At 39.4% G+C, this 25,000-nt stretch overlaps 1 protein-coding gene across 1 annotated transcript in view; it reads right to left on the bottom strand.

The window, feature by feature from the left end:
• Positions 1–25,000, bottom strand: part of akap9 (A kinase (PRKA) anchor protein 9) — a 121,089-nt gene that overhangs the window by 73,250 nt on the left and 22,839 nt on the right. The window contains 14 exon segments of the mRNA XM_056479165.1: positions 1,679–1,771; positions 2,599–2,650; positions 6,802–6,916; positions 7,434–7,596; positions 8,197–8,271; positions 11,537–12,130; positions 14,775–15,077; positions 15,378–15,659; positions 16,801–17,115; positions 17,427–17,624; positions 17,798–17,953; positions 19,579–19,761; positions 23,089–23,142; positions 24,288–24,332. Of these exon segments, the coding sequence (XP_056335140.1) occupies positions 1,679–1,771; positions 2,599–2,650; positions 6,802–6,916; positions 7,434–7,596; positions 8,197–8,271; positions 11,537–12,130; positions 14,775–15,077; positions 15,378–15,659; positions 16,801–17,115; positions 17,427–17,624; positions 17,798–17,953; positions 19,579–19,761; positions 23,089–23,142; positions 24,288–24,332 (2,628 nt within the window).

The raw sequence follows: 25,000 nt of genomic DNA, 5'->3' as shown, positions 1-25,000 counted from the left end.
AGCAATAGAACGATTGGCTGACGGCACAGCAGCGTAATGACATCATCTCATTAATATTCAATTATCCATGTGAGCTAAATTACATCAAATTAGCAGTAAACAGTTTGTTTATTATGACACGCAGTAACTCTCCACCTCTGTTGTGAGTTGCAGGCTTTACACTTTCATGTGTCAAGAGTATTCATCAGGTATTTCGGTGCATATCAGTGTATTTAGTTCAACATTTAGAGAAGATTTTCTTTATAGTAGCCTATAGGCTTACTCAAGTTTTGAATCAGTGTAAGGAATAACTGTACAAATTAATTTCGCATCCAAAAAGCATTTTGATATCGGTAAAGGTGTCAATCACCAGCATATTAGCGGTCAAAACACATGCATGACTGCATAAATTAATAGGCCTATCCTTTTTTTTTAAAAGTGGAATATTGTGCATGTACACGTTTGTATCAAAAAAGTTCATATCAATAAATGTTCTCTTTGAACCACCAGGTGGCAGTCCTTGTACTTTTATTTCAGAGTGCAGATTGCAGAAGTTTTATTAAATAATATATTTTTAACTTTTATATATATATATATAGTTAAAACTAATATTTACTATTTTCTCAAGTGTATATCACTACTGTAAGAAACAGCATTTGGTACATACTTTCAGCATTATCTTTGCTTGAACTGACCTGAAGTAAGCCTGCTGCCTAGCATGTTTGAGCTACCAGGACTGTTGCTATGACAACAACTCTCAGATGAGTTTTGAGGAACGAAACGATCCTGGATCATGGCTCATTCTCAATCAGCTAATTGAGTAATCCACGTACGAAGAACGGACCCCAGGAGTTGTACTTGTTTGCTGTTGCCTGAGTAACTGAGGCACAAGTTGTAAAGACTCCGCCCCTTTCTGTAAAAGGGGCAGGGTTGTTGCTAGATCCGATACGTTTGCGGCCAGAAGTTGTAGAATTATTTCTATTATTTATTAAATTTCTAATTTACTGTATTTTATTAACGTCTGCCCCTACCCTAGCTCTAAACCCAACCGTCACAGTAACGGAAAAACAGTTGTTTTACCGAGTATTAGTTAAGTCATCTATTAAATTACCCAATAAATTGTATTTTTAACGCCTACTCCTACCCCAATCCTAAACGCAACGGTCACAGTACTGTAATAATATTAATTATTGTTATACAGTGTCATAAAAATGCTGCTTTATTAATGTGCATATCACATTTCCATCCGGCAGCGTATCTGATCTAGACTTTACCAAGGGGCAGGGAGCAGTGGCTCATTTGCATTTAAAGATATACACATGAAACGGCATGAGGCCGATCACACCGAACACACATCTGACATTCTTCTTGCATAACAGCATGATAAATACTCCTTACATAGAGACAAAGACATCCCAAAATAATCATTATACACGGGCCTTATTCAGCTCCAAGACAACCTGACTATGTTTTACACAGCGGATGCCCTTCCAGCTGCAACCCAGTACTGGGAAACACTCATTCACTACGGCCAGTTTAGTTAATCAATTCCCCTAGCGCAAGTGTTTGGACTGTGGGGGAAACCGGAGCACCTGGAGGAAACCCACACCAACACGGGGAGAACATGCAAACTCCACACTGAAACTGACCAATGTAACTGCATGCAGTGCGTGTGTCTGTATGTGTGTGTGTGCCGCACCTTCGCGATGTGCTCCTCCAGCCGCCGCTGCTGATCCTGCACACCATCACTGACCTCAGACCAGCGCTGCGCATCTGACACACACTCCTCATCCTGAGAGAGAGAACACACACACGCACACACTGAGGAGTAGGAGGAGCTGGAGGAGGTGTGTGTGAATGAGAGAGAAAGTGTGCGTGTGTGCATGCATGTGTGTGAAAGTGTGTGTGTGTGAGAGGGAGAGAGTGTGTACTTGTGTCTAAGAGAAAGAGTGTATGTGTGCCAGTGTGTGTGCGCGCGAGTCTATGCGTCTGTGTGTGTGTGTGTGCGTGTGTGTGTGAATGAAAGAGTGTGTGTGTATGTGAGTGAGTGTTTGTGTGCAATTACAGTAAATATTTGTCATGCACATATTAATATATACACATAAATACACACATATACACACACACACACACATACATATATATATATATATATATATATATATATATATATATATATATATATATATATATATATATATATATATATCTATATATATATATATATATATATATATATATATATATATATATATATATATATATATATGTATATATATATATATAATATGGCAGATTAATATTAGCCCTCATGAATTAGAATATTACTGCTGAATATTGAGTAGGGGCGGAGCTTATCTTTGGTCTTCGCCTGTCATCTTTCACTAACAAATTTAGGGGGCGTGGCCAAGCATAAGTCACTGAATATTTGAGTGTGTGTGTGTGTGCATGTGTGCGTGTGTGTGTGTGAATGAAGCTCATAGATGGAGACGTTCACTCATGCGTGTGGAGGATTGTGTAACGTCACTCTGATTTCTCCGAGATGTAGGGCGACTCACAGCCCCAGGCTCACACACACACACTCGAATGAAACACACAGCTGAAACAGGAGAGACTGACCTGAACACACTGTAGGAGATCAGCTCTCAGCGGTGCGCAGACGCTTGGTATGCTGAAAGAAACACACACACACACACACACAGAGGGAGAGTTCATGAACGTCACGGGTCACTGCAGCTGAAACACTGACCTCAAAACACACACAGTTTAGGATCAGCTCATAAATAATCATCATAAAATAAAAACACAAACTTAAATTAGCTGAATAAGATGAAATAATAAGTCTGCGCCAATAGCCTAGTGGTTAAATGCGTCCACATATAGCACCATGGTGCTCACGGCGACCAGAGTTCGATTCCTGGCTCGAGGTCCTTTGCCGACCCTTCCGTCAATCATGATCAGCCTCGCACAATTACGCTCTTGCTGTATTTTATTTTTGGGTTTATACACACACACACACACACACACACACACACACGCACACGCACACGCACACGCACACGCACACTTATGTGTTTTATTTATGTATATAAATAAAACACATATTTATTAATGTATGTTTATGTTTAATAGTTATGTTTAATATTTAATATTTATATATGTTGCAGAGACAGGAATACTAAGTCTTTTATCAGTGGGCAAGACCCAAAATTATATACGGGATTTCACGAATCTGTAGTGGATAATACACTATATGTTAGAGATAAATGGAAAATGGAGGGAAATCTGAATATCTCAGATGAGGATTGGGGGAATATTTGTCCAGCTCAATAGAAATGTACCAGCTCAGCCATGTGGAGAGAAATCTGTTGGAAGAACGTTTGAAGGTTTTTCATCACACCATCACAGAAATACACAGAGGAAAGGGAACTAGCTGCTGGAGCATGTGTGGGGGAGAAGTAGCTAATCACTATCCATGGTTTCTGCTATATTCATTCTTCCATGGCGGGGCGCCACACCAAAATACATCCCACCACGACTACATTACAGCTTCTCATTCAAAACATTCAACCATTTTTTTAAATAGCAGGTTATAATCACACCAAAAGGTATTAAATGGTAAGTGAATTATAACAGCGTGAACTTTTCTGTAACCGTAATAGTGCTCGGAGTTATTCATTTAACCCCTGGTGACGTGCTGACTGACTGACAGGTGCGTGAGGCTAGCAAACACGGCGTAGCTTTCAGTTAAGATGAACACCGTTTCCATAATTATATTTTATTTATAGATAAAGGTCTGTGGTTCTGCATACAGTGACTTTATCTTGCTGGAGTTTATAGCTGTTTCACTTCAGGATGCATTAATACAGCTCTGTAGGTCTATTGGAGACATTCATGAATATTCCTAGCAAATCTAATAAATGTTGGAGACATCCTCGATACATAAACGCACTAAATCACACTTCAGCAGCGTTTATCTGAGAGCGCACAAGAAGATCTGCATGTGAGCAGCGTATATTTGAGGGCGTGCAAGACGTTTAGTTTAGTGCACAAACAGAGGAAATGGGCACTCGAGCACAGAGATTGACATGCTCGTATTACATGAATGCGATCTCCACTTCTAATACTGCGCTCACCACATTTGTTAATGAAATAACACCACAGATAGTTGGTAGCACTGTGTTAAAGTCCCAACAGAGTCTACCACCACAGCTGGAAAAAACCCCAGAGGAAACCCTGCTGTCATGTTTTTTGGGATTGTCAGAAATTAACCCCTTACTGGAAAGAGCTTAAAATACATTTAGACGGCATTTTTGAAGCAGAGATTTCCTTCACTTGTGAATCTTTATATTTAGGTCATATAAATTTAGATGGATGGATTAAATAAAAACAAGAAACTGTTATTTATTCTTCTGGCAGCTAGTAACAGAGTAATTACAAAAGAAAAGGTTAAAGTTAGAGTCACCTACAGTTGAAGAACGGATTGACACGGAGCATCTTTTCCATTAAGAACACGGCCTGAACACTTCTGTCTAATTGGAGTAAATGGATTGAGTATTTTTCACCAATATGACAGAATTTGTCTTGATTTGTAACTTAAATGTGATGTTAAGCGTCTAAATAAGCATCTGCTCTTCTTTAAAGGAAATTCTTCTAAAAGATTTGTGGCTCTCTGTGTTTTACTGTTTATAGCTGTTGTTGTTGTTAAAGGGAAGAAAACACAAAGTATATACAAGATCTGTAAGTCTCTTTCTGTATGAGAGATTATGTAAGTTATATGTATTTTCTTTTGAAAACTCAACATAAAAATGTTAAAAATAAAGCAGAATCTCGGCCATTAATGACACTCAAACATCTACACAACCAGTGATAAACATTTATAAATAATAGGAAGTGTAGACAATAAATACTGTCATTACTATTGTTATGAATTATTCTCATTATAAAAGCTAAAATACTAAACTAAGGCCCACAGCAAAATGAAAAAAACATAACTGGATGGATTAGAGAAATGTGTTTAGTTGACATGTAAATAATGTGCCGAGTGCAAACACACGAGTGTCCATGCAGCAGAATGAAGAACTGTAAGATTTGCTGAAGAAACAGACATGTTCAGATTTAATACTGCGATGTGGCCTGACGTCCACCTGGGGGCAGCACAGCTCCAGGTGTGTGTGAGAGTGTGTTTCTGTGTGTGCGAGAGTCAGTGTTTTTATGTATGCATGTATGTGTGTCTGTATAGGTGTGTGTGTGTGTGTGTGTGTGTGTGTGTGTGTGTTTGTTCGTGTATGTCTGTACAGGTATGTGTGTGAGTATGTTTCTGTACAAGTGTTTGAGTGTGTATATACATGAGTGTGTGTGTGTGTGAGTTTCTGTGTGTAAGAGAGAGTGCATGTGCTTTCTGAACACTTGACTGAGGTTTAAATATCCATCTCACACACACACACACACACACACATCTAAAACTGGTTGATATTCGAACACAACAGGCTGTCTTAGAGTCTTTGTTTTCAGTCTCTGTGTAAATGTCGAGTCTGACAGCAAATGAAAGTTATGAGGCTTCATTAAAACACCATCAGAAGATGGAGACACTGTGCTCATAAAGGGATGGACATGGTCAGAACAATACTCAGGTAGGCTGTGGCGTTGACACCATGCTCAATTGGTACTAATGGACCCAAAGAAAATCTCCCCCACACCATTACATCACCACCAGCAGCCTGAACCGCTGATACAAGGCAGGATGGATCCATGCTTTCATGCTGTTGAGGTCAAATTCTGCCCCGAGCATCTGAATGTGTCAGCAGAAATGGAGACTCATCAGACCAGGCAACGTTTCTCCAATCTTCTATTGTCCAGTTTTGGTGAGCCTGTGTGAATTGTAGCCTCAGTTTCCTGTTCTTAGCTGACAGGAGCGGCACCCGGTGTGGTCTTCTGCTGCTGTAGCCCATCCGCCTCAAGGTTGGACGTGTTGTGTGTTCAGAGATGCTCTTCTGCAGACCTCGGTTGTAACGAGTGCTTATTTGAGTTACTGTTGCCTTTCTATCAGCTGGAACCAGTCTGGCCATTCTCCTCTGACCTCTGGCATCAACAAGGCATTTGCGCCCACAGAACTGCCGCTCACTGGAGATTTCCTCTTTGTCGGACCATTCTCTGTAAACCCTAGAGATGGTTGTGCATGAAAATCCCAGTAGATCAGCAGTTTCTGAAATACTCAGAGCAGCCCGTCTGGCAGCAACAACCATGCCACGTTCAAAGTCACTTAAATCCCCTTTCTTCCCCATTCTGATGCTCGCTCTGACCTGCAGCAGATCGTCTTGACCATGTCTACATGCCTAAATGCAGTGAGCTGCTGCCATGTGATTGGCTGAGTAGAAATCTGCATTAACGAGCAGTTGGACAGGTGTACCTAATAAAGTGGCCGGTGAGTGTATATATAATTATAATATAATTTATTCACCCACCCATGCGACATCACAGAAGATGTAAAGGTGAATGGCATCATGACATGTAGTCTTAAACTAAAGTGCAAATAATGATTATCTAAAGATAATAAAGTCTGCATTCTAACAGTTTGATCATTAATATTGATCATAAATGTGCTGTGATCAGCAGATCCTCGTGTTATAGAGGTTTCTACAGGACTGCAGATGCAGCTCTACATCACAGAGATTTGATTATAGACTCACACAGTAAACACTTAACATGGTAATGATATATTAGATTGTGTTTCTGCACTGTTTGTGATGGAGTGAAAGTGCAGTGTGTGAGCAGGAGAGAGTCAGGTGTGTGTGTGTGTGTGTGTGTTCAGTGTTGGTGTACCTGTGGCTCTGCTGCAGTGTTTCCTCCATCAGCGTCTGAGAGTGTGTGTTCAGCCTGTGGAGCTCCTGTGTGTGTGTCTCATGCAGCTGAGCTGAACACTGCTGAGACGGCAGATCTGCAGGACACACACACACACACACACACACACACAAAAATAAATAAATAAATACATACATGCATACACACACACACACACATACAAATACATACATACACACAAACACATATAAACACACACACACACACACACAAATAAATACATACATACACACACACACACACACACGCACGCACACACACAAAAAAATAAATAAATACATGCATACACACAAATACATATAAACACACACAAACACACTCACACACACACACATACATGCATACATACATACATACACACACACACACACACACACACACACACACACACACACACACACACACACACACACACACACAGACACACAAATAAATACACACACACACACACACACACACACAGACAGACACAATGATAGTGAAGACAAAAAGACACGCACAGTAAATAGGTGTGTGTGTGTGTGTGTGTGTGTGTGTGTGTGTCTCTCTGATGCTGTTGATGTCTGAATAATAGATGTGAGAGTTGGACTGACCTGTAGAGCGAGCGCCGGACTCCTCCTGAGTGTGTGTGTGAGTGTGTGTCTGCTCTCGGCTGCGCAGCTGCACACACACACTCTCTCTCAGCAGCTCCATCTGCGCCGCGTGGATCTGCGTCAGGCTGATGCGCTGAGCCTCCAGCTGCAGACGACACTCGGCCTACACAAACACACACACACACACACACACACACACACACACACAGAAAGAGAGAGGAAACAACACCAGTCACACGCAGGTGAACCCACAACACTTAATAAACACACACACACAAACACACACACACACAGGTGAACACACAACACTGAAAACACGCACACAAACGTTTTCTCACACACACACTTTCTCTCTCTTGCACACACACAAACACACACAGTCTCCCTCTCACACACACACACACACCTGTGGATTAGCACATCACAGGCCTCCTTTTATTTGAGACCGTGTGTGTGTGTGTGTGTGTGTGTGTGTGTGTGTGTGTGTGTGTGTTCTGACTGATTGAACTTCACAACAGCACAAATCAAGCATTTTAATGAAGACGACGCAATTAATCTGCTCAGAAACACACACAGCACTCTAACAGCAGTCATACACACACACACACACACGCACACACACACGCACACACAGATCCGTGCAGTTCAGCAGCCATTTCTGACTCTGCTGTGCTTCAGGTTAAATCCCTCATGTAGTTTTATTAGCAGCGCACGGCTCCAGACGTGCAGAAGAGGAGTGAGTGTGTGTGGTTTATAGACTCACGTGTTCAGCACCGTCCATCTCCAGCGGCTGCATCACACACACTCCATCAGTCTGAACATGTCCTCTGTCCAGCGGCTGAACAGTAAACACAATACAAAAGCACATCCTGAAGTATTCCATGAGTTAAAGGTGCAGTGTGTGTACGTCTGACACCCAGTGGTGAATCTAGGTATCACACTCCTGGATCAAAACAAACGCAAGTGCAGGTTGCCAGATTGAGGACACCAACAGGAGCGGGCCTGACTGTCCAGCCTAATGGCTGATTTATATTGTGTTTTAACTAAAAGCAACATGACAGAAGGGATATTCTCCATACTACAGGTGCTGTATGCAAGTGTTCGACTCTTATAAAGCATAATAACACCATCATATGTGTGCAGAGAGAGAGAAAGAGAGAGAGAGAGAGAGTTTTCATTTTATTGCCATTTCAGCTTCTATGTCATGGCAAACAATTAAAATAGATCAACTTTACAGCGTTTTATAAATACTAATTTTCTATAATTATAAAAATATTCTAACAATTAAAAGTAAACAACAGCAATAAATAATACACAAGGTAAAATACACAAGTAATAATGATAATATATAAGATAAAAGTCAAAACAGTTTAAGGTTTCCTTTTGATTAAAACTGTACAATTTTAACTGGATTTCATATGTGCAGATATTCAGAAACATGTTCAGTGAACATTCTTGTCTTTATTTTGGTCATATTAACCCTCCCAATGCCAGTTTAGCCAATTATAGTTCAACTCCCTGGGTTGCCAGATAGTGGAAAACCACATATTTCATTCATTCATTCAGAAAGGCTCTCAAAGCAAAATGCGACCTCTGGTGGACAGTGGCAGACTCTGAAATGAGACGCAGATTCAGAGTTCCACATGAGGTTATTAATTAGCAAATAATACAAATATAATACGAATATAAATGATATAAATATTACAAGTGTAAACATGAGGTGAGCAGGTTATATTGTAACGATGAGCAGTGACGAGATGAGCAGTGATAAGCAACTGGGCTGTTTGCACCAGACAAAACACGACAGAAATGTAAACACAGCTATTCAGAAGCACAGAATATGCACTCATTCATGAAACGGTGATGTTTATAATGTAATGAATACATATTAAACCTCTTTAACATGATTAAATGTAGATGCTGAATCACTGATATGTGTCCTGAAGTTCAATCTCAGACGGTTTATTTTATTGTCCAGATCTGAGATGAACCATCTGCTGCTGCTTTCAGTATATGACATGTAAAACAGCATTCAGACTCACATTATGAGCATGTAACACTGAATAAAGCACATGAGCTGTACCTGAGCTGATCATTGTCAGTTTTCTATTGTTCAGCTGTGAGAAACAGAAACCGTTTCTAATATATCAACTGGAGGTGTTGGTTAGGACAAAAACTGCTTTTAATATGGAGAATATTCCTCCTATTATGTGCTGCTGCTTTTATTTAGGACACGACTTAAGTCGGACTCACTCCTGTCCTCAATCTGGCAACCTGCACTTATGCTTATGTTTTGATCCAGAAGTGCAATACCTAGTTCAACCACTGGGTGTCAAACTTACAGACTGCACCTTTAAAAGGAGTTTGTCGTCTAATGTTTACGCTCCTAATATTTATATTATCTGCTAATTAATAACCTCATGTGGAACTCTGAATCTGTGTCACACTTGGGAGATTGCTACTGTCCACCGGTGGTCGCATTTTGGTCACGGATACACAATTTGAGGGCCTTCTTGAATGAATGAATGAATGAATGAATGAATGAATGAATGAATGAATGAAATGAATGAAATGAATGAATGAAATGAAATGAAATGAAATGAAATGAAATCAGTGTTTTCCAACAAGGCAACCCGGGGTGCTGAAATATAATTGGCTGAACTGGCATTGGGTGGGTTAAAAGAACCAAGAACCAAAACAAAGACAGCATTCCGGCACGGAAAACACACGTTCACAGCAGAATATCTGACTTCAGCATTGTGTTTCAGATAAACAAGAGTGTTCACTGAGCATGTTTCTAACTATCTGCACACATATGATGGTGTTTTTATGCTTTAAAAGAGTCAAACATTTACACACAGCACCTTTAAAAGGGTCACAAAACACCATAGGTTTTTTTTCTCTCATTCGCCATGCGGTATCAAACATTGCATTAAAACTACTCTTCCAGCAGTTATTCCTATCAAATATCTCGTTTGTCATGAGGGGCATAAATGAAAATCCTGAATGAACGTGCCAAACTGCAGTTAAAGTCCGCCATTTAATAATTTGTTAAATAATTGGATTACTGATGTCCATGTAAACACAGTCACTGTCTTTCTGCCCTGCGTTTGTTTTGTCTCTGTGAAAATCAGCGCATGCCCAAATCGAAACTAGCATTTTTATGCACATTCCCTCTTTCCCTCCTCCGACACTGCCCCCTAAACAGAGCTGGACACGCCCACTTTCCTGACTTTTTCCAAACTAGAGGTGTGAAAACACCCTGCTGTTTCATAGCCCTTTAATATTCTGTATTGTTTGCTGGGTTTTGTAATATAATTAAATGCAGTAAAAGCCTACGAGCCAATGGACTATTTAGACTTGCAGCCAAGTGTAAACATTTCCATTCTAATGAAATATCCCTGTTATCATTAATGAAGCACAACTCATAAATGATGAATAATGTACATCATAAATGACCTCTACATTAGTACTTCTGTTAATTTATGCTTGCATACATTTATAAACTCTAGGGGTTAGAGGAATACTGTCATGTCAAGATGAAAAACTAGATCATTTCGGTTACTCTTTGGGAGATTATTTAGCTTCTTTTAATTTAAAAACAATTTAATTTTGATTAATTTCTTAAAACAAAACCATTTATTAGACCTGTCTAGAAAATTCTTCTTGATTTAAGAATATTTAGACTAGAAACAAGATAAAAACTCTACGTAAGCACAGCATTTTTTACAGTGCAGCATAAACAAACAGCCTTTTAAAGCAGTATAAACCCCCCATTTTCCTTTAAAGAGATCAAAGACGGACACACACACACACACACACACACACACACACACACACACAATAAAACACTCTCTCTTTTATAACCCGATCTCTCTCGCCTGATTCTCAGTAATCTTGCTCTCTCTAAACGGTGCATCAATTCCTCCCACACTTTTTTCTCTCCACCTGCAATGCTGAGCGTATAAAACATCCATCAAAACATCTGCATAGCACACACACACACACACACACACATGTATGCACACACACACACACACACACTCACACACACAATCCAACTGTTGCACAATTGTATTCAGCGCTGCATTGATGCATCTTACCTGCGGCGGCAGAGCAGCGAGCGGATGATCCTGCGCATCGGTGTGTGTGTGAGTGTGTGTGTGCGTCTCGTCCGCGCGCGCACATCTGAAGCTGTGCATGTGATGCGTCTGCCCGGCGCGCTCTCGCTCCAGAATAATAATCCGCTCTGAGAGACTCTTGTTCTCCTTCTCCAGCTTCTCCATCAGCTCAGTGCTGTGTTTCTCCACAGCGCCGTTAGCTTTAGCCTGCATGCTATCCTTAAGCAAACGCTCCTCCAGCTGCAGCTTAGCATTAGCCAGACACGTGTACTCCTCCTTCAGCTCCTGATAGTTGACTTCGAAGTTCCTCTCGGCGAAGGAGAAGGTGTTTTTCTGCTTCTCGATCTCCTGATGGAGGTGTGTGTTCTCTGTGCTGAGACGCTGGATTTGGTGCTGGAGCTCGGACTCTTTTTCGCGGATGGTTTTTAGCGCATCGCTCAGCTGATTCTGTAGCTCGTGAATGGTCTGCTGGTGTTTGGTGTTTATTTCGTCGCGCAGGTTTTCTATGTTGAGCTGGTTCTCCATCTGCAGGTCTTCTCGGAGTCGCGTTAGCTCTTCCTCATGGCTGAACAGCAGCTGCGTGTGGAGAAAAGGTTTATTTAGTAGGCGAAAACGAAAACTAAAAAGGTCCTCACACACTAAATTAGAAAATTTGACCTGAAATTTATGTACATTAAAAATTTTTATAAAAATAAAATGTAACGTGTCAATTAAATTTACGCACTGCTGCCAAAACGCTTAAACTTCGTAAAAAATTGATGTAACGTGTCAATTAAATTTACGCACTGCTGCCGAAACGCTCATACTTCGTGATAAAAATTTGATGTAACGTGTCAATTAAATTTACGCACTGCTGCCGAAACGCTCATACTTCGTAAAAAATTGATGTAATGTGTCAATTAAATTTACGCACTGCTGCCGAAACGCTCATACTTCGTAAAAAATTGATGTAATGTGTCAATTAAATTTACGCACTGCTGCCGAAACGCTCATACTTCGTAAAAAATTGATGTAACGTGTCAATTAAATTTACGCACTGCTGCCGAAACGCTCATTACTTCATAAAAAAAAATTATGTAATGTGTCAATTAAATTTACGCACTGCTGCCGAAACGCTCATACTTCGTAAAAAAATTTGGAACAATGTTTTTTCGAATTGCGTTTTGACTCTTCAGAGCCACTGTACAAGCCAAAATCCAGAAATTTTCACACAATTAAAATTAATTTGATGTAACATGTCAATCGCATTTACGCAATGCCACTAAAACGCTCATACTTCATCAAAAAATTGGAACAATGTTTTTCGCATATGTAAAAACCCTTTCGAAAGGTGTTTTGACTCTTCAGAGCCACCGTACAAGTGAAATCCAAAATCCAGAAATTTTTGCACATTTTGTACAAAAATTCGGAGCAATGTTTTTCTGTTTTTTGCATTGGTAAAAATCATTTTAAAAGGTGTTTGACACTTTCAACTTTCATCCGTCGTAAAACAAATTCACATTGGGTTACGTTTTTTCGCATTGCGTTTTGAGAGGCGTTTTGACACTTCAGAGCCACCATACAAGCAAAATCCAAAATCCAGAAATTTTCGCACGTTACGCCATGTGTTAATCACGTTTACACACTGCCTCCGAAACTTTCAACTGTCAATAAAAAATTCTGATCTGGACTGATTTCTTTCTGCTTTTCATAAAATTTTTAAAAAAATTTTAATTTAGACACTTCAGAGCCACCTGAAGCGAAAGCCAAATCCAGAAATTTTTGCACAATTAAAAATAAATTTGAAGTAATCCGTCAATAGCATAAATGCACTGCCACCGAAACGCTCGTACTTCGTAAATAAATTTATAACAATGTTTTTCTGTTTTTTGCATTGGTAAAAATCTTTTTGAAAGGTGTTCTGACACTTTCAACTTTCATTCGTCGTAAAAAAAATTCACATTGGGTTACATTTTTTATTTTTTGCATTGCGTTTTGAGAAGCGTTTTGACACTTCAGAGCCACCATACAAGCAAAATCCAAAATCCAGAATTTTTCACATGTTACGTCATGTGTTAATCACGTTTACACACTGCCTCCGAAACTTTCATCTGTCAATAAAAAATTCTGATCTGGATTGATTTCTTTCTGCTTTTCATAAAATTTTTGCGAAATCCAAAATCCAGACGTTTTTGTGCATTGAAAACTAAATTTGGCATCACGTTGGCAATCACATTTACACACTGCTGCCGAAACTTTCATCTGTTATAAAAAAAATTCAGATTAGGTTAATTTTTTTTTCTCATTTAGAAAAAGCATTTGAGAGCTGTTTTGACTATTAAGAGCCACAACATTTTTGCACATTTAAAAATAAATTTGACACCATGTTGTGTCAATCGCATTTGCACACCGCCTTCAAAACTTTCGTCCAGCGTAAAGAAATTTAGAACGATTTTTTACATTCATAAAAAGCATTTTGACATTTCCCCTGAAAGTTTCGTTCAGAATTAAAAAAATTCAGATTGGTGTCAAATTTACTTGTTTTGCATCCGTATGGATGGTTGAGAAACACTGCTGTAAACTGCTGCATGCTGGATTCAATCAGGGATATTTTAGTAAACCAAAACTAAAGGTCATCACACACTGATTTCGATATTTTCATCAGACATTTTTGCACAATTAAAATAAATTTGACGTCACGTTGTGTCAATCGCATTTACACACTGCCTTGAAAACTGTATTATTTTGTTAAATTCGGAACGTTTTCCGCACTCGTTAAATTTGACATCATGGTGTGTTTATCGCATTCACACACTGATTCCGAAACTTCTGTCTGATGTAAATAAATTCGGATAGATCTTTTCCAATTTTTCGCATCTGTAATTAGCCTTTTGAGAGGTGTTTTGACACTTCAGAGCCGCCGTATAGGTGAAATCCAAAATCTTTTTGCACATGTAAAAATAAATGCAACATCAGCATAACATTTCTGCACATTTTAAAATAAATTAGACAATTTAATAACTACAATTTATCATTTAGACCCAAAACAAGACAAAACATTTTTAAGTAAGAATTATTTAGCATAAATGGTACAAATAATTAAATACTACTAATAAATTAATCAATAAATTGTGCAGCCCTAATTCATATTGTATTAAATATTCATTAAATATTGCTAACCCAGATCGTGCAGCCCTAATCGAAATAAAAACAAAATGAAAAATGCAATATCCACACTCACCTGTGTGCGCAGGCGCTCCAGCTCGGCCTCCTGCGATTCAGCCATGCGGTCCAGCACCGCGTCTTTCTCCCGCTCCAGCATGTCCAGTTTAATCTTATAATTGGTGACTTCAGACTCATGTTCAGCATTAATGCTTGTGTTCTCCTCCAGCGCTTCATCCAGCTTCATCTGCAGGTCCCTAATGGCAGCACGCAGCTGATCTGAGGACTGTAGATCTGTGTTCAGACGCTCCAGCTTCTCCAGAAGATGCAGTTTTTCCTCCCGCAGCTCCGTCAGCTCCTGCTCCGCTTTCTCCCGCAGCACCTGCACAAATAAACATGGCTTGATTTTCTTGTTTGATGCACTGAAAGGATGGACGGGAGTGAATTATGCGGCTTTGAGGCGCTGACCCAAAAATGTGATGGACCCAGCTGGGATTTGTTTATTGTGCAGTGACTATTGCTCAGGTGATCTTTGAGAGGTAAGTTTTTGCTTTATTTGACCATCCTGATTCCACCATTCCCTGATCTTCTGTATATTATTAGCCTTAATAACCATAACCCAAATAGCCAGATCTGTTTGTTAAATAATAAACACTAAAAGCATCCTTTAATATCAACACACCTGCGTCTCCTGCAGTTTCTGCTGCAGCTCAATCATCTTGACGTTCAGCACATTGACTCCTCCGGTGCTCTGGTAAAGCTGCCCTCTAAAGCGCTCCAGCTCCGCCTGATGCTGCAGGATGATCTTCTCTGTTTCTGAGTTCTGCATGTCCTGCATTCGCTGCATCTCTGCTGCATGCTGAAGGCGCAGCTCCTGCTTCATCTGCGTGATCTGCTGACCGTACATCTCGTCCAGCTCGTCCCGCAGCTGCTCCAACCTGCGGCTCCAGTCCTCCTCTGACAGCTGGAGGAGACAAATACATGCTGATATTCAATAATGCAATATACAGTGATAAAAAACATGCTGATATTTAATAATGCAATATATAGTAATAATGAGCATGCACAATATTAATATTAGACTTATGCCGATATTCAATAATTCAGTATATAGTGATATTGAGTATGCACAACATGCTAATATTCAATAATGCAATATATGGTGATAATGAGCATGCACAATATGGTAATTTAACCTATGCATATATTCAATAATAATAAATGTGACTGTAATGACCATGCACTGCATATGCCCATATTCACTAATGTAATATTTAATGATGATAAGCATGCACAATATTATTATTAGACATGGCAATATTTAACAATTCAATATATGGTGATACTGAGCATGCACAACATGCTGATATTCAATAATGCAATATATAGTAATAATGTGCATGCACAATATTGATATTAGATACATTCCAATATTCAATAATGCATTATATAATAATAATATGCATGCACAATATTGATATTAGACACAATCTGATATTCAATAATGCAATGGTAAAAATGAGCATGCACAATATTTTTTATTAGACATACGCCTATAATTAATAATTAAATATATAATCACTGATTAAAAATATATGGTGATAATGAGCATGCACAATATTGATATTAGACATATGCATATATTCAATAAAGCAATATATTCTGAAAATAAGCATGCACAAAACTGAAAATAGACATATGCAGATAATTAATAACACAATAATATGGTGATAATGAGCATGCACAATATTGTTATTAGAAATATGTAGATATTCAATAATTCAATATATTATTATTAGAGATGTGCCAATATGCAATCATGCACTATATGTTGATAATGGGCATGCACAATATTGATAACAGATATATGCATGTATTCAATAACTCAATATATGGTGATAATTTGACTTCCTGTGTTTATATCACTCCAATATGAATGTGGACACACTATACTACACACAGTTCTGTCCAAACAGCTTCCAAAAGTTGATTTGGCATCATAGGAGCCCTTTAGGTAACTTGTTTTGCAGCTTAGCTCAATATTGTAATAACACCGTGATGAAAGCTTCAGCAATTAATGGCAACAATAACCAAACTGCTAATACCGTCTCAGAGCGCCTGTCCTGATGGCTCCGCTGCTGCAGATCCTCCACGCTCTTCATCAGCTGCAGGATTTCTCCAGACGACATGCGCTCCTTCTGTCTGGACGCCGACAGCTCTTTCTCACAGTTGTCCAGCGCTCGTGTTTTGGCAGACAGGCGCTCGTTCACTTCATTCAGCTCCTGTTTGGAGGTCTGGAGCTGATCCCGGAGCTGTGTTATGGTCTGTGTGTGTTCTGCGATCAGACGCTGGTGCTCCATATTCAGCAGGTCTTTTTCTCGTAAGCTCTGTGTGAATGATTGTTCAGATTGTATGTGGACCTGATGATGAGGAAACAGGATTAATAACTGAGGATCAATTATCAGAGAATAATGAACACCTGTGTTTTATTTTACAATCATTTAATTTAATGTGATAGTTCACCCAAAAATATTCATGAGGCATTATAATTATGCTATGAATATTTTTCTGATCAATTTTTCAGTGGAACAAACCATGAATTAAGCAAGCTAGTCATTCTGGATTAGTCTATAAAGTCTGCCCGTGCATTATCTGACCCACATGAACAGCATTGTTTTGCTGAATAAGCGTGTGATTCTGCTCCTCGTGACTGTAAGCGCCTGCAGCTCACCGTCTCGGCCCGGCTCAGTCTCTCCTGCATCTGTGTGTTCAGTGTGATCTGTGTGTGCGCGCTCTCCTGCTGCGTCCGGAGCTGTGCGTCTCTCTCCTCTAGCTGCTGTTGGTACAGTGTGATCTGCGTTCGGGCCTGGAGGAGATCTGCAGCCGTGGAGCTGATGTTGGAGCTCCGGAGGATCTCACCGGCCTGGAGCTGAGTGGAGAGCAGGAGCGTCAGAGTGCATATAAACTAGCAACACAAATCAGCTATGGAGAATTGTGTCAATGAATATGCTGACAGAGTTGACATGATTAATCTACTATTGGTGTATCCTAAGCTTCAGTGTTTATATGACAGTACAGGTCTCATGGTTTCTGCAGGCTCACCTGCTGGAACTGGATCTGGAGTTTCTGGCTTTGCTCTGTGAGCTCCAGAAACTCTCTCATCACCTCCTCTTTCTCGGTTCTGGCCTGCTGGAGGTTTGAGGTGAGCTGCGTGATGATTTCATCCCTCTGTTTCAGCGCCTCCTCGAAATCCTGCAGCTGCGCACACAAACACACTCAGACTCAACACAGCGTCTGCAGCTATTACACTAACGCCTACAGTTAAAGTCGCCATGGAACAGAAGTTAAGAGTTTTCCCCTATCGTGACACACATCCACGTAAACAGACATGAAACGAGAAAAAATGTAGGACGATGCATGATTTCATCCTTTAGGAACCAATTGGATGGTTGAAAGACGGGCGTTGCTAACAAAATGAAGGAAGACTGATGAATGGATGAAGGTAGAGCAAAAACAAAAAAATACACCCTGATCGTCCCGCCATAAAGGACTGATAGGGGCGGCCTAAATGATTGATAGTCCCACCCTAAAGGATTGTTAGCTCCGCCCTACATGATTGATAGTCCCACCCTAAAGGACTGATAGCTCTGTCATAAAAACTGATAGCACAGCCATAATTGACTGATAGCCCCGGCCCAAAGGACTGATAGTGCTGTCCTAAAGGACTGATAGCTCCGCCCTAAAAGACTGATAGCGCCGCCCTAAAAGACTAAAAGTCCTGCCCTAAATGACTGATAGCTCCGCCCCAAAGGACTGATAGACCTGTCCTGAAGGACTGATAGCTACGCCCTAAAAGACTGATAGTCCCACCCTAAATGACTGATAGAACCGCCCCAAAGGACTGATAACCCTGTCTTAAAGGACTGATAGCTTCGCCCTAAAAGACTGATAGTCCTGCCCTAAATGATTGATATCCCCGCCCCAAACGACTGAAAACCCTGTCCTAAAAGACTGATAGCTCCACCCTAAAAGACTGATAGCTACACCCTAAAAGACAGATAGTCACCCTAAATGACTGATAGCCACACCCTACATGACTGGTAGCCAAGCCCTAAAGGACTGATAGCTACGCCCTAAAAGACAGATAGTCCCGCCCTAAATAACTAATAGCCACGCCCTAAAAGACAGATAGTCCCGCCCTAAATGACTGATAGCTACGCCCAAAAAGACTGATAGCCCCGCCCTAAAAGACTGATAGCCCCGCCCTAAAAGACTGATAGTCCCATCCTAAATGACTGATAGTCCTGCCCTATATGACTGATAGCCCTTCCACAAAGGACTGATAGTCCTGGCCTGAATGACTGATAGCCCCGCCTTAAATGACTGATAGAGCCGCCCTAAATGGCTGACTGGCTGGCTGACGGCCGACCCTGATGAAAAATTATAACTACACATTGCGTGTAGCACAAGCTTTGTGATTGGTACAAGCTTTGACTCACTGCTTGGTAGTGTGAGCGTGGGGAGGGCCGAGCGCTGCAGGAGAGAGCAGTGAGCCTGATGGAGCTAGAGTTTACAAGTGAGTCCTGTGAAGGAGCTCCAGGTGGAGAATTTAGTTTTGTGTTCACTTTATGATTAAAGTTGTTGCGCGCCCGCCAGTTCTCGTCTCTGAATGAGCCAGTTTGAGCTACTACAACAGTAAGGTAGCATTACAGGTATTTCCCATGTAAACAAAACACCTGTGAAGAAACTAACACTTCAGAAGTGTTATTGCAAAGCAACACAAACAGAACGCAGATGCATAAATGCACGACTACACGCGAGGCATGGTGTGGTCAGCGTGTTCTCCATCATTCAGCAAACTCTCTCTCTCCATCTCCTCATACCTGCTGCACTCCTTCCGTCCCGAAAGTGCTCCTGATGTCCTCCAGCTCGCGGCTCAGCTCCTCCATGGCCATGTTTTTGGCCTCCAGCTCGTCCTCCATGATCTGCATGCGGTTCTGTGTTCCTCCACCCTGCAGATCCGCCTCCATCTGCGCTTCGGTTTCAGACGGATGCAGATCTTCCTCCTGGAGCAGAAGCAGAAACAGCCTCACATTTACAGCTGAAGCCAAAATCACACTTTAAATTCTTTTACAATATTTCCAGAGTGCTGATTAACAACACATTCCTCCAACACATCTCTACACATGATAGTGTTAATAACTGATGTATTTTCCCTTCACCATGATGACAGCACATAATATTAGACTAGATATTCTTCAAGACACTAGTATTCAGCTTAAAGTGGCATTTAAAGGCTTCACTAGGGTAATTAGGGTAAAGTTAGGGTAATTAGGCAAGTCATTGTATAACAGTGGTTTATTCTGGAGACAATCCAACACTAATATTGATTAGGGGGGAGTTTATTTGTCAATGTTTTTATGCATGTATCCCTGTGTGTGTCTTTTAATGCATATAAAGTGTATATGAGATGCTACTTTAAAAGGTGCCATGTTATCAGTGTTGGGGGAAGTTACTTTTGAACGTAATGCATTACACTATTGAGTTACTCCCCAAAAAAGTAACTAGTTGCATTACTTAGTTACTTTTTATAGACCTGTTTCTTGGCTGCTGCATGGAGGACGCCGTATTGACCAGCGTCTTCTGGTAGAATGCTAAGAACTTCCATTTACAGCGTTTACAAGTGGTCATTTGCACTCCGAAAGTGGGTTTCAATAGCGTTGAGTGGATTACGGAGTGTTTTTGTGACACACAACTTTGAAAGGTGTGTGTTAAAGCCGTTTTAATCTGTGGTTCAAGCGTGCAAGGAAAAAACGTTCTCCTAGTTCACGCGTCTGTCGTCAGAAATACAGTGTGTGTGTTTTCCCGGCCTGTCAGCTCAGCAGCTCTTCAATACACACACACACACACACACACACACACACACACACGCAATACTTGACTGCAAACCAGATTACTGGCATGAAATTTAACAGGCAAGTCATGCAATTTACAAAAACGACCAATAATAGTCGGTGACTGATACTCATGCTGATTTGCGTGTTGATTCTAATCGCGAGCCGTTTATGTTCATTCAGTGTGTTGTATTCACCACAGTTTGTGTTTATCTGTCATTTCAAAATGTCCCTTTATTTTCACTGTGTCACAGTTATTAAATCAGTGTGTTAGTGGGACAGTACAGGTGACTTTAGCAATGACGAGGCTTCATTTAGATGCCGTCTGACACTGAGGGGGAAACCCCTCACAGCAGTTATTTTTCATCCTATTAGATCGCATTATTTAAATGATCAGTCCAGGAGGTGGCGCTGATCGACAGCAGTATCAGTTTAAAGATGATAAAAGCAAATAAAATAGATTAAAACTATCATTTCAAAGCTGTGCAAATGTGATTGTTTACACGCATCTGCTGCCGACCGGAAGTTCTCAGCATTCTCCTTGCGCATACACGCAAAGCATAATGGGTAATTTTGCGTTCAAGGTAAATGGTCTATAGTAAGTAATGCGTTATGTTACTTTTGAGTTACCTCTACGTTACCTTTGTGCTACTTTTTATTTTCTGGCTGAGGCTTGATCGATTTCAGAACTTATTATTTTTCCCTTCCTTTTTTCAGTAGAGGAGCTCTGCAATTAACAACGCTGCGTATTGAGCTTATTCTTCAATGTGGAAGTGCGCTCGTTTTAGCGATTGTTTTAGAACTTCCAATTCAGCTGCCTATGGGAGAAATGACTAGGAATAATAAACTGCAAAAAACAGTCAAACTACTTACTCTACAAACAAGTGTTTGCATGACAATACAGACAAAGTAGAATAATAAGAAAATATCAGTTTGCAACACCAAGCAGCAAAACGAGCTGTTTTTAACGTTTAAAGATGAATGGACGTGAATGAGACCGGAAGTTTCGAGCCAAAATTATTCAAATGGCTGCGCCCACTCGTACACGGAGAATAAGGTGAATAGCCTACACCTTCATTTACCGTTAAAAACCACAACAATTACTATTTTAGGATAATGTTATCTGAGGACTTGCTGAACACAGAGCTGTACATGCCGTATAAAGAGATTATTGACAGTTTAACGCAATAAGTTTGCTACTTTTGTACTATTTGTCTTAAATAAAATCACTGTCCAATGAGAGTATAATCCCCTTTCCTTTCCTTCGATGAGTTCAGAATAATGAGCACATTCTCTCATTGACTCTGTAATTCATTGTGACACTTTAATTTTAATAATATCATTTTTTAAATGCTAATTAATTCAACTTAAAAGTAACTCAAGTTACACTTTCAAAAAAGTAACTCAAATATTATTACTTATTTTTCAAAAGTAATGCAAATCTCTACTCGTTACATAGAGAAGTAATATTATTACATAACTTAGGTTACTTGTTCTGCATTACCCCCAACACTGATTATTTTTATTATTTTTATTATTAAATTGTTTAAAAATGAAATTATTCCAGTCAAAAAACAAACACTTTTTACAGAGGAAAAATTATTGTAGGAAATAATGTGAAGATTTTCCTTTCTCTGTTAAACAGCACTTGGGAAATATTTGGAAAAGACTTTGAATTGTACAGGAGGGCGAATAGTTTTGTTTTCACCCAAACACAGATGGAGACTCTGGACGCCTGCTACTGAATGCTAGGGTTATTAGAGTAACACAGGATGGTTAATTGAAATATAAGTCATGGTTCACCCAAAAATAAACATTCTGTCATCGTTTACTCACCCTGCACCTGTTCAAAACCAGTTTCAGGTATTCTCTGCTGTTAAACCCAAAAGAAGATACTTTGAAAAATGTTGGAAACCTCTTTGACTTTGAAAACCATTGATTTCCATAGCATTTGCTTTTTTCCTCTATGGATGTGAATGGTTACAGGTTTCCAGCAGTCCTCGAAATATCTTTTTATGTGTTCAACAATAGTTTGTAACATCTGAAGGAGACTTTGAAGGACCCCAGGAAGAATAGCCACTACCTTGGTAGTGGCTAATGGGAATCCTGATAAATAAATAAATACATTTTTTTACATTTTTGGGTGAACTGCCCCTTTAAATTGCAAAGCTGCGATTGTCATGCTCATCTCGTCAGGGAAGCTCACAGATCAGCAGGAAACCTCCTCTAAAATGTTGCTTAAATCTGTGCACCAAAGCGTTGAAGATTGGCAGTCATTTAGCTTGAGCATGTCATTGGTTAAACACCAGCAACACAATATAAACATGAGAAAATGCCAAGTAGCCTCTTTTGCCCTGCTGATGTGGTGAATTGAGGCTCAGTGTTAGCGTTAGCATTAGAATGTTCAGTGAATCAGGAGGAAACGTGAGATTAGTGAGTTAGCGGAGAGAGAGAGAGAAACGGGCCGATCGAGTAAAGTAAACACAGTAGAGACTGTACCCCGATCAGTGAGGACGCAGGGTCACAGTCACTCCGCTGATGGAAACCATTCACCTGTCAGTTCACAACAGCACACGTCACACACAATGCACATGCTCCAAAACAAGTGTGAAAACCGCTTTATCAGTTTATTATTATTATCATTATTACATTTATAGTTCTTTATTGTTTTCAGAACATTATTATATATTTTATTAATTAATTTTTATCATTTTATTTATTTAGTTTTATTAAAAATTAAAATATGTAAATACACAACAAAACTGACACGTTAAATGCAGAGACACAAATAAAACAACTTTACAAACACAGCAAATATATATTAACGTAAAAATGAAGACTTATTTCATTGATAACTGGAAGAAAAGAATTGCCTAATGTGAATAATAATTATTATTATTTATTATTGAACATTTTTTAGAAAAATACAAATAAATAAATAAGTAAATAAATAAAGTTTTGTAAAGACAACTGGAGAAGAAATTGTGCTTAATGAAAAATAAATGAATACAAAAATTTTAATAATTGAAAATTAGGAGAAAATATTAATAAATTAACATATAAAAATGTAGCAAAATTTTAGAAATTATACTTATTAATTTATTTTTATATATATTAATTTAAATAAACAAAAACAAATATTAGTTATTGATAAATTGAGAAGAAAACATAAATAAAGAAGCTTTTATATAAAAAACAAAACGTGCAAAATGTCAAAATAACATTTAATTTAGAAAATTTGAGAACAAAATAAGAATAAACTATTATAGTTTGAATAGAAAAATAAAGGAGAAACTGTGATTTAATTAAATATACAAATAAACCCCGCCCCCTACTCAATATTCGATTTCACTAGTGAATACATTATCATACTGAAACACAAGCCTGCAGCAACTTCCGGTTAATGTGGACTTGAAATAATCCTTAACTGTTATTATAACATTATTTATCATGATAATACAACAATATTATTATTATTCTCATATATTTCTCTATTATAGCCATGTATAACGCATATAGTAATGTAAAATCAGCAATTTATGAATGGGCGATTGCTTATTTTGATATTATTGGGCTCGTTGTGATTGAAAATCTGGCAACCCTGCAGATGATGAAGGTTTCTGTGTTTGTCTGTTGTGCTTCATCAATGCACACAGAGTCAGCGATCACAGTAAAGCAGAGTAAATCAGCATTATTACCTCAGATGAGCAGTCCTCAGCGGTGGTGGACACTTCACTCTCCGGCTGGAAACAAACAGAGCAGAGAATGAGGACGCGGGCGCCAAGAATTCCTACATTTGTGTGTTAATGGGTCAGAAAAGGAGATGAGGACGATCCTGAGAGACGCTTCAGGTATTAAAACTGCTGCTGCTGTTCTGAGAGCTCTATTGTGGAGATCATCACGGCTAATTACACTGATGAGGAGAGCTGACCTACATCTGCACACACACACACATATACACACACAGACATACATACATATACACACACACACACACACACACACACACACACACACACACATATACACACACAGACATACATACACACACGGACATATATATATATATACACACACACACACACACACACACACACACACACACACACACACACACACACACACACACACACACACACACACACACACACACAGGGGCGGACTGGCCGTCTGGCAATTCTGGCAAATGCCAGAAGGGCCGGAGCAGTTTTAAAATGTGGGCCGGTCAGGTTTTTTTTTTTTTTTTTTTTTTTTTTTTTTTTATATGTATTGTTTTTGCATGCTGGCAGCTTTTATCTCTTGCAAGATGTGAATATAATGCTGCTGTTGATGACAACAATAATAATAATAATAATAATAATGATGATTGATAATTATAATAATGATACATGTTAAGCATTTGGGCCAATCG

This window comes from Danio aesculapii, chromosome 19 (genome assembly GCF_903798145.1).
Source record: "Danio aesculapii chromosome 19, fDanAes4.1, whole genome shotgun sequence".
Classification (NCBI taxonomy): Eukaryota; Metazoa; Chordata; class Actinopteri; order Cypriniformes; family Danionidae; genus Danio; species Danio aesculapii.
Note: the sequence above shows the minus strand (reverse complement) of the source record. Positions and strands in the feature narration are given on the sequence as shown.